The sequence below is a fragment of the Contarinia nasturtii genome, unplaced genomic scaffold (genome assembly GCF_009176525.2).
Source record: "Contarinia nasturtii isolate CC-2019 unplaced genomic scaffold, AAFC_CNas_1.1 Cnas_scaffold_493, whole genome shotgun sequence".
Lineage (NCBI taxonomy): Eukaryota > Metazoa > Arthropoda > Insecta > Diptera > Cecidomyiidae > Contarinia > Contarinia nasturtii.
Window position 1 is genome coordinate 881,492 of NW_022197846.1, and position 14,580 is coordinate 896,071.

Genomic DNA, 14,580 nt, shown 5'->3' on the forward strand with positions numbered 1-14,580 from the left:
AAATGTGTTATCGACATAACTCTGATTTTATCTTTACAAAGTGCAAACACATGGAATATGAAATTTGACGTTGTTTCGGGTAAATGGGATGAAGAAGCAAGTATGCCAAATGTCTGTGAGAGTATGTACATGGTTCGTCGATTTCAATACACAATCCCCCCAAATATCAACGATGCTCTTTGTGGTCTTTTCATGCTTTAACGTCCAATTAAACTACGCACCAAATTAATGATTTTGCAATTGCCAACTCAAAAGCCATTGTATGCGTACTATTCCTCATGTAACATTCACTCAATGGTTTTTTTTCTCTTAAAAGATATGGCGAGCGTTTGTTTTTTCACTTTTTTACTCTTGCATTGTATTATCAACAAACAATGACGTCTTTTTATTTCCCTTGCTTTTGCCGTTTCGGTCTCAAATGTAATAAATATTTACATACGAAAAACTTGTGTCATAACCTTAAAACCTAATAGCAATGAGCTAATTGTGTACATAACATAAAATGTTGGGCTTACGCGCACGAACAGTGATTTAATTTTGGAATTGCGTGAATTTTTTTTGAAAAAAAAAAAAAAAAAAAAATCATTTGATATGCACAACCTGAAGCACACAGGTTCTGCGATCATAATATGTGATTTTATTTTGTAATCACTTTTGACTATTTTGAAAATACCATTACAAAACTCTTAAACGTGTGGGTGCTTGGAATTAACCACTCTTAAGTGTTTTCTGTAAAAATGTAACAAATCTTTGAAAGATAGAGACAGACAGGGAAAAAGGGAGAGAGACCAAGTAAATAAATCAATATTCACATATATTGGTGACAGGTGGACGCTTATATGTCGCGATGATTTATTTTTTCAAAATTGTCCAAAGTTTTGCATATCAGCTTATGACAGTATTCTAAAGATTGTTCTCAAATTACTTTGTTAATTGTGGTAATCAACATATCACATTTTGTTATTTTCAATTTGCACAATCAATGCCGCAATCAATGATGAATACATTCCATATTGAAATTCAAACTTGATTTATCTATAGAATTTGGAAATCATTAAGATTAACTCATGAACTAAGATCGTTTTCTTTTGTTATTGTGAGTGGAGAAAACTTAGTTTTTGTTTACATCTATTAATAGTAGTCGCGGGCATTTTCAAGCATACAGTGCAAGATTTAGCAATTTTATTTGACTCAGACGCAATGTTGGCACGCAATCATAGATACCATCATGTTGTTAAATGGCGACGGACAAACATATTATATATTCGAAATGCAAAAAGATGTAAACAGCAAAAATTTATTATTGTCAAAGGACCGAGTACGACGTTTCCCCCTTTGCTAAGCGAAATTAATCCGATATACGGCGCTGATGTAAATGTCACTCTATGTCATTCCACAATAATTCATTTTTTGGCTTGACAATATATGATTGTCCGAGAATGAATGTGAGTCTTCTCCTGAGACTTTATTGAAATGTAACACCGCCATACAAAAATTGCTGACAGTCAGCGTGAATACGCGTATACCACTGCAAAGCGGTACCAATATATGCAAACACATAAAGATCGACCCGTTTTAGATAACATTTCTATTTTTTACACCTAATGATGGCTCATTATTTTTGTTTTTATTTTATTAATAAAACTAAATTACATAAAATTAAAAAATGTAAGTTTTTTTACGAATGCGATTGCGTGGTTTCATTGCTCTGCTGTTCAGCAGCAGCAGGAACATATGGAGGTTAGGTGTCCTCCTGAGTCAATTTTATTGTATTATTTTTTTGTTGTTCGTTTATTTAATGCACGTTTGAAAAATTAACAAAAAACAAATGAGGAAAATTGATTTATTGTTTTATTTTATTTAAAATATTTTCATTTATAAGTTTCATCGTTGTTCCAAATTTTCTGATATTTGTATCAAATGTGGAACAAAAGAGTATCATATAGCGAACAGAAAATTTGAAACAACGATGAAACTTATAAATGAAAATATTTTATATTTTTTTTTCTACCTACCGTAAAAATGCAAAAGGAAACTTATTTGGGATTGTAGCATTTTGGTCCGCCATGAAAGCATCTTCGTTTTGCTTCTCTGTGATTGGTCAAGTAAAACGAAGATGCTGTCACGGCGGACCAAAATGCTACAATGGAGACCAACTAAGTTTATTTTCGCATTTTTACGGTAGGTGTCGCATTGTTATTACTATTTACATTGGATTCTTATTTAATCGATGAAAGATTTTTTTTGAAATTATTGTATTTATAAACAAATTAACTTTTTTATAAAATTTTTAATGAAAAACGTTAGAAAAATATTTTATGACATGTTTTTTTTTTCAACGATTCAATAATTATGGATGTGTATGCATTTTAAATGAAGAGCTTATATATTGTCAAGCCAAAAAATGTATTATTGTGAAATGACAGAGTGACATTTACATCAGCGCCGTATATCGAATTAATTTCGCTTGGCATAGGGGGAAATATTTTGACAGATAGTACTCGATCCTTTCATTGGGTGAATGGGTCTTACATAAACTGGACGAAGGAATTTAGTGGTAACTGTTTTGTTTCTATATTTTGGATAACTGATTTAGAATATTTCCTATGGCTATGAATTGTGAAATCAGTTGTCAGAATGAATAAAAAGTATACAAACTAGCACAATGCATTTGATTACTAAAGGTGAAAAAAAAATATTTATTTTAAAATGGTATCGCTGGACTTTTATACTCCACCACTAACAAATTTGTGATAGAAATATCTGTACGGAATTTTATATCACCCTGTATATATATGAAAAAAAAAAATGTGTTGTTGAAAGAGCATGCCGTACTTGCAAAAATTTCGTTGAAAAATACGTTCCGTTACGGAAATTACTAAAATCTGTTATTGTAATTTAACGTCGTCAATTTAAGAACTCAAAACACTAACATAGGCAACCAATAGGCAGTTTCAACTAAATGCTTAGTTTTTGGTTTATTCATAAATTACGAATGCCGATTGTAGTAACGAAAAAAAAAAGTTGAATTCGTATACATGGAGCCGTTCATATAGGCATGTATCCGTATGCGAAGCGATCTGTGTAGAAAACGAATCAAACTTTTAAGCTGACCTACTTAGTAGTACATGCACACATATGTCTCTGTCTGTGTGACAATATGAGTTTGTGAATAATGTTCATTGAGAAAAAGCCGTCTGAAACAAATATACAGTGACGACGTAATTCAGATGAAACGAAATATAAAAAAGCAAGTATATTCACATGCAGAAAAGTCAAAACTGACAGCGAAAATTGACATCGGAAGAATATGTACTACCGAATGTTAGCAAATAATCGAATACTAGTAGTGTAAATAAAAACCGATTAAACAAAATATAATTTTTTGGTGCTCCAACAAATTGATTGCCAACATTTTATATGGTTAGAGAAAATCGATGAAGAAAGGCTCATTTGAAACCATGCTAATGCATTCTCACAAAATGAGAGTAATATAAAATTATTATGAAACTAAATGTCATCCTCAAATATAAAGTGTCAAAAACTGGCATCAAAAACACACACAATTTTATTATTTGCCTTTGCAACTTTGCAAAAAAAGAATTAAAACGTTTATCATTGGACAATGTGCGTGCAAGTGAACTGAATGTATTTAAAGGAGGTGACGCATTGCTACAGGATTGATGTTGCAACTTTTCAATTTAAAAATTAGTTGCTACAAATGTTGAAAGGAAAGAGATGGAAAATATCTGCTAATAAGATAAATTAAAGCAAATGAAAAAACTGAAAAATAATAACAACAACAACAATAACAAAATCATCAAGACACATGACCCCATTTCGATTTTAGTGGTGCGTATTTTTTTTTTTTTTTTGCTCTTTCGCAATCTTTTGCGGCCTTCTCTCAATGTATATGTCTTTTATGCGACGCGCACAACATTCAATACATTTAAAAAAGAGATTTCTCGACAGAATTATTATATAATCTGGTCTCTTTTTCTTATTATTTATTATACGAAACTATTTTTAATATGCGACTCGCCTCATTCATAAAAGAGCACTGCTAACTCAACAATTGAAATTAAATACATAAATTTACTATTTCAATTACTCTAGCAATTACTTCAGATTGAATATGGTGAATCGAAAATAATTTTTTATTTGCAATTTCAAAAAACTACGCACCGGTGTGACGCTGAACAATGATAATTCATTACCATATAGTGCGCTCATTTTAACAAATCGCGACAAATGTTACGACTGAATCACTACCGCTCAAAAGCTTATATTTTTGTTGGTGTGTAATTTTAGGTGTCTTTCTTTACTTTTTTTATATTCAAATTATTTATACGCTCTTTGATGTAAAATTGTTTATTCTATCCCTCTGTTCCAATCTTGATTGGCCAAATTCACAACTTGTCTACTTACATTGTAATTGTTTATGTTTTCGTTTTAACAAAAAGTGAAATCGGCTCAAATACAGCAATTGAATTTGGTTTATGCTTCTTGTATTTGTAAATGGTTTCATTTATGATATAATATGGTACCAACCAAAAATATTTTTCTTCGATATTTGGCTTGCACGTCAAGATATCGCTCAAAATTCCGTGCTGACTCAACAGTAATAATTTAATTTTTAATTAATTTCCAAATGAATATATATAATAACTTATTACCGAATACCATATACTCGCCGTATTTGACCTTCAAAATGTTTATAGAAAATGATTACTGAGATGATAAAAATCTGTCTGTCTTCTCTTATTTCTAGCTGTCCGTGCGGACCGTATGCGAGGTGGCAGAAATAAATTTGGACCAATGTACAAACGTGATCGAGCAAGAAAACTGCAAATAATGCGTCAAAGACAATTGGCGGTACAAGCCTTACGTGCAGCTGAAGGAAATACATCACAATTATCACCGACTGGTTATCAACAGCCGTATTCAAATATGAATATCAAACAAGAAATTCAGATTCCACAGGTACGCTGTAAAAAATAAAAAAAATAGCTGTATGCTAAAGTGTGAGATTTGTATGCTACTCCAAATAAAAAAATATTGTCTTTCAAAAAAATACCCATGTCAAAATATCTTGACAAAATTTTTCTAAAATTATACTAAATTAGCCAACGAAAGTTGATCGATTTCCGTTGGAATTTACATATTCATTCAGTACTGTGTTTTTTTCTGAGGCATTTAACTGTCGTATAATACGTGCCATGCGGAGATTTATCAGATCATGAAAAATGTGTTATAATTATTGGTTTTTTTGTATAGATTTCATCACTGACATCATCGCCGGATTCATCACCTAGCCCAATTGCGATTGCATTAGGACAAGTGAGCGTAACAAGTGGAAATACAACAACTGCATCTGGAAACAATAATACAAATGCTGGTAATGGAAACGCTCACGAAACCATCAATATTTCTGTAAGCCATTTTTATCAGATTGATTTCTCGTACAATTGTAGTTGAAAACAAAAAAAAAGAATCAATGTTCATTCAATCGATTACTGTCACTAAATGAAATTCTTTATTTACAGTTATCTGGTACAAATAGTGCATTATCCGGCGGAAGTGCATCCAATGTCGGTGGCTCAACAACATCTACAGCAAATGCCACCGGCTTATCGAATCCGACAACCGATTCAAAGTTGTGGTTTGCAAACTCAACTACAGCTTCACCACATTCGCTTAGCCCAAAAGCATTTAGCTTTGATACGAGCACAAATCCTACCAGTACGGCTGACATTAGCGCAGTTGAACCACTGAGGTACTTATTCTTATTTATTTTCGATTAAAAATGTTCATTTTTTAAATTTGTTTGTTTGAATCAATTCATTTTCTTTTATCACTTACTTTCCATACATTATTTTATCACAGTTAATTTTCAATTTGTTTTAATGAGCACAGCAAACTATGATGATTTTTACTCTAGAAAACATAGTTTAAACGAAACTATTGTATACATTTAAAAAAAAAGGCAAACGTGTTTGCACGTCTAGAGAGAAATAATTGCAGATTGTTTGACTTAAAACTCTATACTATCCTATAACTATTTCCCTTTCCTTAAATTTCGATCTATTTAATTTATTTCGCTAAAAATGTTTATTTAAATTGAAAAATTGATATTCACACAAAAACCAAACAAATTTTTTACAACAAAAATTCAAAATTAATTTTTTTAAAACACCAATAACAATTATACTTCCGTTAGCAAAAAGCAATACTGGAAGAATTCAAAAAGTTTGAACTTCCCCAGGGTGTCACCGATGATACGTGAATTTGTTCAATCGGTAGACGACCGCGAATGGCAATCACAACTATTCTCGCTACTTCAAAGTCAGTCATACAATCAATGTGAAGTTGATCTCTTTGAATTGATGTGCAAAGTATTGGATCAGAATCTGTTTTCGCAAGTTGATTGGGCCCGCAACACGGTATTCTTCAAAGATCTCAAGGTAAGTCAGTTCACAAATCCTATTTAAAAGTAACATAACTAAAGGATATTTAAATGGCCATCCGAAAAGACATATCTGAATTCACAGATCGAATCGTTTGTTTTTATTGAAGTAACAAAAAATTTATAAATATTCGAAATTGCCAGGGGGTAGACACGTGGAATAGGATTAGACTTTTATTGTAAAGATTCGAGAAATTGCAATGAAATAGTAACGTCTGTGAATGGATTCGCGTGGAATAGCGATACAGTGCATGGAATAGCAAAAATTGTTTCACTTCAAATCCATTTGACATTTATTTTGACGTTTATTGATGGATTATTGGAATAGTGCGGAATAGCAGAATTAGCATTTTTGACGGAAACAGTGCATGGAATAGGAAAAATAGTTTCGATTTCACATTTGTGTTTTTGGATTAGTGGAATAGCTGGATTAGTAATTTATATAGTGTATTCGGAATTTATTCTTTGTGTCTCCCCCCTAGCGAAATTGTTAGTTTTAAGTGAATCTAAATGCCAACATACTATACTAGGTTTCAAGTATATTCGCGATTATTGTTAGATTGGTTTATTTTAATAAATTTGTTTCAAAACTATCAAAGTACAGACAAAATTGTTTGTTATATACAAGTATCTCTAGTAAATTATCTTAGAACATTGTTATATAGTATATCGTCAGATCTATTCTTGAGTTGGTTAAATCTATGAAATAATTCATTCAATGCAAAAAAAAAAAATGAAAAAATAGAAACAAAAACAACAATTGTATTTTACTTGAAAGAATATTCATGTATCCATCAATATGCTAATAATTACAGTGCATTTGATTTCTTTCCCATCATTCCTTTCCATATTGAAGAAATCTTTTGTATTGGAATAAAAAAAATTGGGTCTCAGTCTTCTTCTTTCTTACATGAACAATATTCACATCAGTAGTGTGCGAGCAAAAATTTCTAGAGGGAGTAATTGTCGAAAAAAAATCGAGCGAAGTGAAGAGCTTAAAAAAGGTACCGCGAAAAACCCCTAGCAAGTCGAAAAAGAATTTCTCCCATTTCAGAAATTCAATGACCAAAAAAAGTTGTTCACTTTAATGAAGAAAAAAAACCTAGCAAATTGCAAGATTTTCAAAATCTCCGGGGAAAACCCCTTCCCTCACCGCTACTAAGTCACACGTACTTTTTCGAATTTTATCAATTTTAAAGTGTAATAATTTGTCTACACAATGTAGAGAAAAAAGCGCAATTTGTTTTTTTTTTTAATCGTATAAGAACCGAAGCCCGATCATGGTATAGGATTTCCTATATAAACCTTTGTAACTAAAAACACCTCTAATGTGTATTCCGAGTGCTAATCGACGTTTGTAACAATATGGCCGTCACGGTTTGGCAAAATCATAATGAATCGATTAAACTGCGTTAAACTGTTAAAATAAAACAGTAGAAATAAATAGATTTTGATTTTTTACATTTTTGAAAATAAAAAATCTTTTGTTTTTTTAATTTTGTGAGATTTTCTGTCCACAATATTCAAAAATATTAAATTAATAAAAATGAATTGGTTGACATAACCTCACTTTTGTGTCACAATCGTGATAAACCGATCAAATAATTATTAAAACGAAAGTGAGGTTATGTCAACCACTTCATTGAAACTACCGGAAACTACAAAACATAACAAACAATTTTTATTTTTAAAAATAAAAAAAATTAAAATATTTTTATTTCTACTGTTTCAATAATTATTTAATCGGTTTATCACGATTGTGACACAAAAGTGAGGTTATGTCAACCAATTCATTTTTATTAATTTAATATTTTTGAATATTGTGGACAGAAAATCTCACAAAATTAAAAAACAAAAGATTTTTTATTTTCAAAAATGTAAAAAATTAAAATCTATTTATTTCTACTGTTTTATTTTAACAGTTTAACGCAGTTTAATCGATTCATTATGATTTTGCCAAACCGTGACGGCCATATTGTCACAAACGTCAATTAGTACTCGGAATACGCATTAGAGGCGTTTTTAGCTGCGGGCATGATCAGGCTTCGATAAGAACCAATTTTTCGAACGAATTGAAGCGCTATATGCATACGTATGTATAAATGCATAAAGGGGAAGAGAATGATTGTCAACATGCACACTCAGCACACAACAACATTCAATTGAAGTGAATTATAAAAGTATTGATGAGTTATCACTGTTGGTGTATTAAATTTTATACTAACACGTAAGCTCAAAAAAAAAAAAAACCAAATCGTGTGATCTGAAAAAGCTCAAAACAAAACCAGTGCTTTCAGTATTTAATGGCCAACAGCCAAATGCTCAACTGAAAATGCTGTACATTTTTCATATCTTAGCGCTGAACATAGCACAATGAAGAAAAAAAATACTATATTGAAATAATTGTGGCGTTCAGCTTAAATAGTTATGTAGGTCAACAGCAACATACTAAAGCACTTTGACGGCAATACAAGTGGGACACAACGACGACTTTGACGATGAAAACATGGTCTAATATGATGGCAACAATTACATCAAAAAGAGGAATATAGCGAACATTATACAAATTTCAATAGCTACGCGCTAACGTAAAAGGATGGCCAAAACGCCAGCAAAACTCGAAATGAAAAGAGGAGACAAAAAAAATTAAATAAATTAAAGCAGATTGCTCAAGAAGCTTTTTTTATTAAGCATGTTGATGAATGCTTGAGAAAATGCCAGACTTTCTCTTTCGAATTATTTCGAGCTAGAGAACTAATATCACTTTCATTGAAAACCAGTTTTCATGTATGTTATATAAACTAAGAGAGCGAGAATTTCATCATTTAAGAAACGATGTCAGCTATTAAAATTGGATTAGAATTCTTTTATTAATTTTTTTCTACGATAACATTCACACATTCTGATTTAATCAGCGAATGAATTATTATGAAAGTATTTTTTTTTTGTTAATTAGCTGAGGATAATTATTTTTCGATTCGTTTCATTATCCCTCAAGGCTATTCCTGACCTTATTTTAAGGTAAGCAAAAAGCAACGCCAAACAACAGAAATGGTACAAATACTATCAAATGAGTGGCGAACATGAAACGTGCGCGGCCGACAATCCGTGCGGTGCACCAAAAACAACACAATATAACACAAAAGAACACATTAAAATATAACCGAATCAATGATGAAGTGTTTTGTGTTACGATGATGACGACAACGTCGATGATGGCAGCTAACAGCAGCAATAACAAAATCACACATTTGTTTACATTAACCTACTTTTGGTTCGCATGTATGCTGCTCTGTACATTTGTTTATAAGGCCTACCGTGATATAATGCCTTTTTATTCATTATTTCCCTCTAATTTTTCAGCTAATTATAGACGAACGCTGTACTTAGTTTGTTGATTTTTCTCCGATGTATGCTGTTTAATTTCTTGTTGCCACTTTTATTACAATTACTTATTTTTTTGATAAATGTGATTGCAAAGGCGTCTGTCGAGATAGACAATTTTTTTTAAGATGCAGTACGTATAAGATATTATTATTTTTGAAAAAATTGTTTGCAAATATTTCAAGTTGACTTGCAAATCGTTATCGGTGCAATTTTCTTAACTTTGGCCAATTGAAATCTTATTTCGATCACAAATTTCTTGGACATATCAATACGATCAATTCAAATTTTGGCGCTGATTGAAAATCTCACGCAAAATTCACTTGTATTGTATTATGAAGTAATAACAGCGAATACAACTTCATAACAATGGATTGTTCAGAGATCGAAATGGAAACGCAAAACGAAAGGAAAACGGTCGAATTACATTATTATTAATGATATAGTGGTTGTTCACTAAACGTAATATCCAAAACGAAAAAAAAAACAACAGATTGAAGACGATGAATAATCGCTAGATATTAAGACACAAATACAATCTCACATCCAAGGTACTTTGACTGCAAGTAAGGGGAGAAAACAAATATAACAGAGAAAACGATTGAAAAAAGCGACGAAAGCGAAACGAAATGAATTAAATAAATATTTGCGGCATTGCACTAATACTTGAAAGTACCGCACGCACAATTCAACATCGAACATGAAAAAATGATGAAAAAACACACACAAAACATATACTAAATCAATCGACCTTGGCATCATTTTTATGTTGAAAGTGAAATGAAAACGTTTTCTATACATATACTAAATAACCGAGCAGCTGCGGTGCGCAAAGCTTGGTATTCGGTATTCGAATGTGTGTGTTTATGATGCTTGTGTAAGACAGTCGGCCGTCGAAATGGTGTATTCATACACAAATAGTATGCGGCGCGGATAGCTTGCGTCCGATACATATGTATACAATACGTTAAACTACACATTCGTCAATGTGCCTAAGAATCAATCAGACGCGAAACGTTCCGAAACATGTTTTTTTATTTATTTTTGCTTGACCAGCATGCTGTGTGTGGTTGATTCGCTCGACAATAATTTCACATGCAAATGTCGATGGATTACAAAATATTGTTAAATCCTAGGGGCTTAATACGGCAAAAAAATTCACAGGAATTCACGTAAATTCACACTTTTGAATCGAGTGGTTATTGATGAGTTCGGTGAATTCGTGTGAATAGAACGAAATGTGTCAAATTAATAAAGTGAGGTTATGATAACCGCAATATTTTTTTATTTATTATTTTTTCAATATTTCCGATTGTTTTCGATAGAAAATCGCTCAAAATTGAAAATGAAATTAATTTTTATTAAACAAATATAAAATACATTTACAATTTTGTTACACAAAATATAAATATTGCAGTAATTGCCAGCAGAAACTATTCACCACTATCTCACATATTTGAGTGAAATCGCCGTAGAATTCACCGGAATTCATTCGTTTGCAGAAAAATTCAGTTAATTTAGATATTATTATAGAATTCAGTCGTTGAAAATTTTGAATTAAGCCCCTAGGTTAAATCGATATAGCAGTTAAATTTTATTCTTATGGAAACTTCCACATTTCAAAAGAGATATCAAGTCACAGGAAACATATTCGAATGAATCGAGCGAATAAAAAATCAAGAACATCAATGAATTTAATGCCAATATTTCATATAATTCACAATATTATGAGCAATAGCACATGTGATTTTTATTCAAGTAAACAAAAGAGAAACCTGTGCTTTAATTGTGTAAATAAAGAAAAGTAAAACGAAGTAAAATTTACGATAAATGTTGCAAGACATTGATTTTGCGATATACTTTTTTCCTTCCCATTTTTCACATTCACACACACACAGAAAAAGAGAGAGAGAGAGAGAGAGAGAGAGAGAGAGAAATCCAATTACATCACTTAATACATTTGAAACGAGTTAATGAACTATGGATTTAGTTTACTGATGATGTTCGAATATAACTTTCCAATGAACAAGACGAAAATGTCGGGTTCATCGTCATTCATTCCATTTGAATGCAATGTCTATTGCAAAACTGTTCACATTTGAATTTGAATGTCTTGCCCTTTGCATACATATTGAACTCATACTTTGCATACTATTTTATATTTGGGTCTACGAATGGTGAGGCTACGATTTATTCAATTTTGTTTAATGAAAATATGTTGTTCCTACAGATTTTTCAATCCATAAAAGGTTTTCTTGTAAATTGTGTGTCAACACAAAAGAAAATGATTGCAAAAGAAAATGCATTTCTACATAATGTTAAAAATCCTCGATTGACGTTGCGAGAGAGAATCAAATCTATCCTGTGTTCAAAAAAACTTGACCGACGGCTTATAATCAATTGGCTAAATTTGATTCAAAATTCAATTAATTAACTTTGATTAAAAACGTCTGGATTTGACTAAAGTTATGTGAAATTGGAACAAATTCCAATTGATTAAATTTAGCTAAAAGCATCAAAAAATGACTAAATTTGACTAAAATCAGCTGAAATTAGTTCAGCGATTTATTGGGAAGTTTAAAATTTAACGCAATATATGCATTTTTTAAAAATAATATTGGTGACCTAGAAAAGCTCTGTCAGTAATTCTATCATAATGCATCGATTGCATTTGAGGAAAATTTGGAGCCTCAATGAAAACGTAAAAAATGAAAATTCAAGAATAAATCGAACTATATATGAAACAAAGCAATAAAGTAACAGCAGCAAAAAAAAACAACAACACAACCAAAATAATTGGAAGAAGAGAAGTAGGGAAGAGCAAACGATAGCAATATAGATAGAAAAAGGCGAAAAAGAGAAAGAGAGAGAAAATGCAAAATGGCACACACATAATGATGTGACCATGACATGATTTTATATTTATAAGTTTATTACGGTTACGTTAATACTTATTTGCTGGCTACATTAACGTATATGTGGTGGGCCGTTGTGTTTTTGTATTGAATTTTTCTTTTTTTCTTTCTTTCTTTTGATGATTATTCTCAAGTGGCTTTGCTTTGTATATGCTGACAACATCTAAGCCAAGTTTTCGCAAAAAGTAAGAGTTTTCGTTGTACTGCTCTATTCTGATTTTTATTCTATACCTTTTGTGTATATGTGACGCAGACAGACATCGTTTAGTGGGATTTTCATTGCATTCAGGCAAAATTTAATTGAGTGTAATTCATGTGGCTTTTGTACACGCAAACGACAGATAGATAGAGAGAGGGAGAGAGAAAAGAAAGAAAGAGAAAGAAAATCATGAATAAAGTTACGAATATAAAATCCTTCGAAATCGGCCGAATAATAATAATATTATACATATGTGTCGTTGAGTCAGAAAATTTAATCATTATGCTTGCTTTGCTACTTTAGGTTGATGATCAAATGAAATTGCTGCAAAATTCATGGTCCGATATGCTTGTCTTGGATCACTTACATCATCGATTGCACAATAATTTGGCCGACGAGACACCACTGCATAATGGTCAAAAGTTTGATTTGCTCGGTTTGGGATTATTGGGTGTCCCGCAGTTGGCTGATCATTTCAATGAAATTCAAAATAAATTGCAAGAGCTGAAATTCGACGTTGGCGACTATATATGCATGAAATTTTTATTGTTGTTAAATCCAGGTACGTATACGATTAGGGTGTTTCCCATATCTATAAATAGAAAAATGGTATTTATTAATTCAAAGTAGGCAAAATTCTATGGTAGTTAATGGCATTTATACAACGAAGCGATTGATATTAGCACTTCCCAAAGCGAAGTCGAATAGTGAAAAATACTCACAGAAAAACAGAGCCTTGGTAGTACTTCCTCGAAATGCTGAGACACAACAGTCAGTCTCAGTTAGTGTAAAAAAATTACAATATTAATTTTTAATTAATTTTCGAGTTAAAATGGTGATTGGTTATGCTTGAGGCTGCTGATTATTTTGAATTGCTTGCTGCTTGATGTTGTCATAATTCGCTAGTCCACCAACTTCTTCCACAATTGCACGAACCATGTCAAGCAGCAACTTTCTTTTGTATCGTTTTAGAGGTGCATTCTGATGTGTGTCTCGAATGGCATCATAGCGTCGAATCGCCCAATCAATTACATTGTCAACATCCTTTTTATCGAACTTCAAACCGGTTGACACTGAATTAAACTGCCAAGCTCTCATTTGCAAATAATTTCGCATGTGTCGTTTGATTTGTTTTCAATTGGCGCGTATAACTTTGGTATAATGTTTTCATGATTTTGTCAAAATATTTGTTGTTTGGTCAGGCAAATTGATTGTCTCGGCTCAGTCCTTGCTCAACAAAATGACGAAAGTGTGGTTCCATGTCCTCGTTTTCTTTGTTCTTTTGTAAAACTGCATAAAAGCAGCGCATGGTATGACAACATCATGGTACTCCGGCCGAACAATTGTTGTGAGGCGCATTTTTATCGCCAATAAGTCATTGTCATTGAATTTTTCGTCCTCGGCCTCCTCCTTTTGTTGCTTTTTTGTTTGATATTTATATCGTTTCTTTTTCGCCTGTTCAGCTGATGTTCCACCAGTTGTCGACATGTTGAACAACGAAATAGAAAAAAAACACGCACAATTTACTATAAAAACACTGATAAAATCACAAATATGTATTTTGCACTGTGTAATTTGTAAATGAATTGAATCAATAGAAAGCACATAAAACGGAG

At 31.8% G+C, this 14,580-nt stretch overlaps 1 protein-coding gene across 4 annotated transcripts in view; it reads left to right on the plus strand.

Moving 5' to 3' along the window:
• LOC116339307 (nuclear hormone receptor FTZ-F1-like) overlaps nt 1-14,580 on the plus strand; it is a 58,489-nt gene that overhangs the window by 38,340 nt on the left and 5,569 nt on the right. For 3 of the 4 annotated variants that reach the window (XR_004200977.1, XR_004200978.1, XM_031765108.1), the window contains 5 exons: nt 4,772-4,983; nt 5,278-5,433; nt 5,547-5,776; nt 6,221-6,464; nt 13,268-13,526. Coding sequence is in view for 1 of the 4 variants with exons in the window: in XM_031765108.1 (XP_031620968.1) it covers nt 4,772-4,983; nt 5,278-5,433; nt 5,547-5,776; nt 6,221-6,464; nt 13,268-13,526 (1,101 nt within the window). In the remaining 3 variants the exon portion in view is untranslated. The remainder of the gene's footprint in view (nt 1-4,771; nt 4,984-5,277; nt 5,434-5,546; nt 5,777-6,220; nt 6,465-13,267; nt 13,527-14,580) is intronic. The other variant, XR_004200979.1, reaches the window with a different exon arrangement.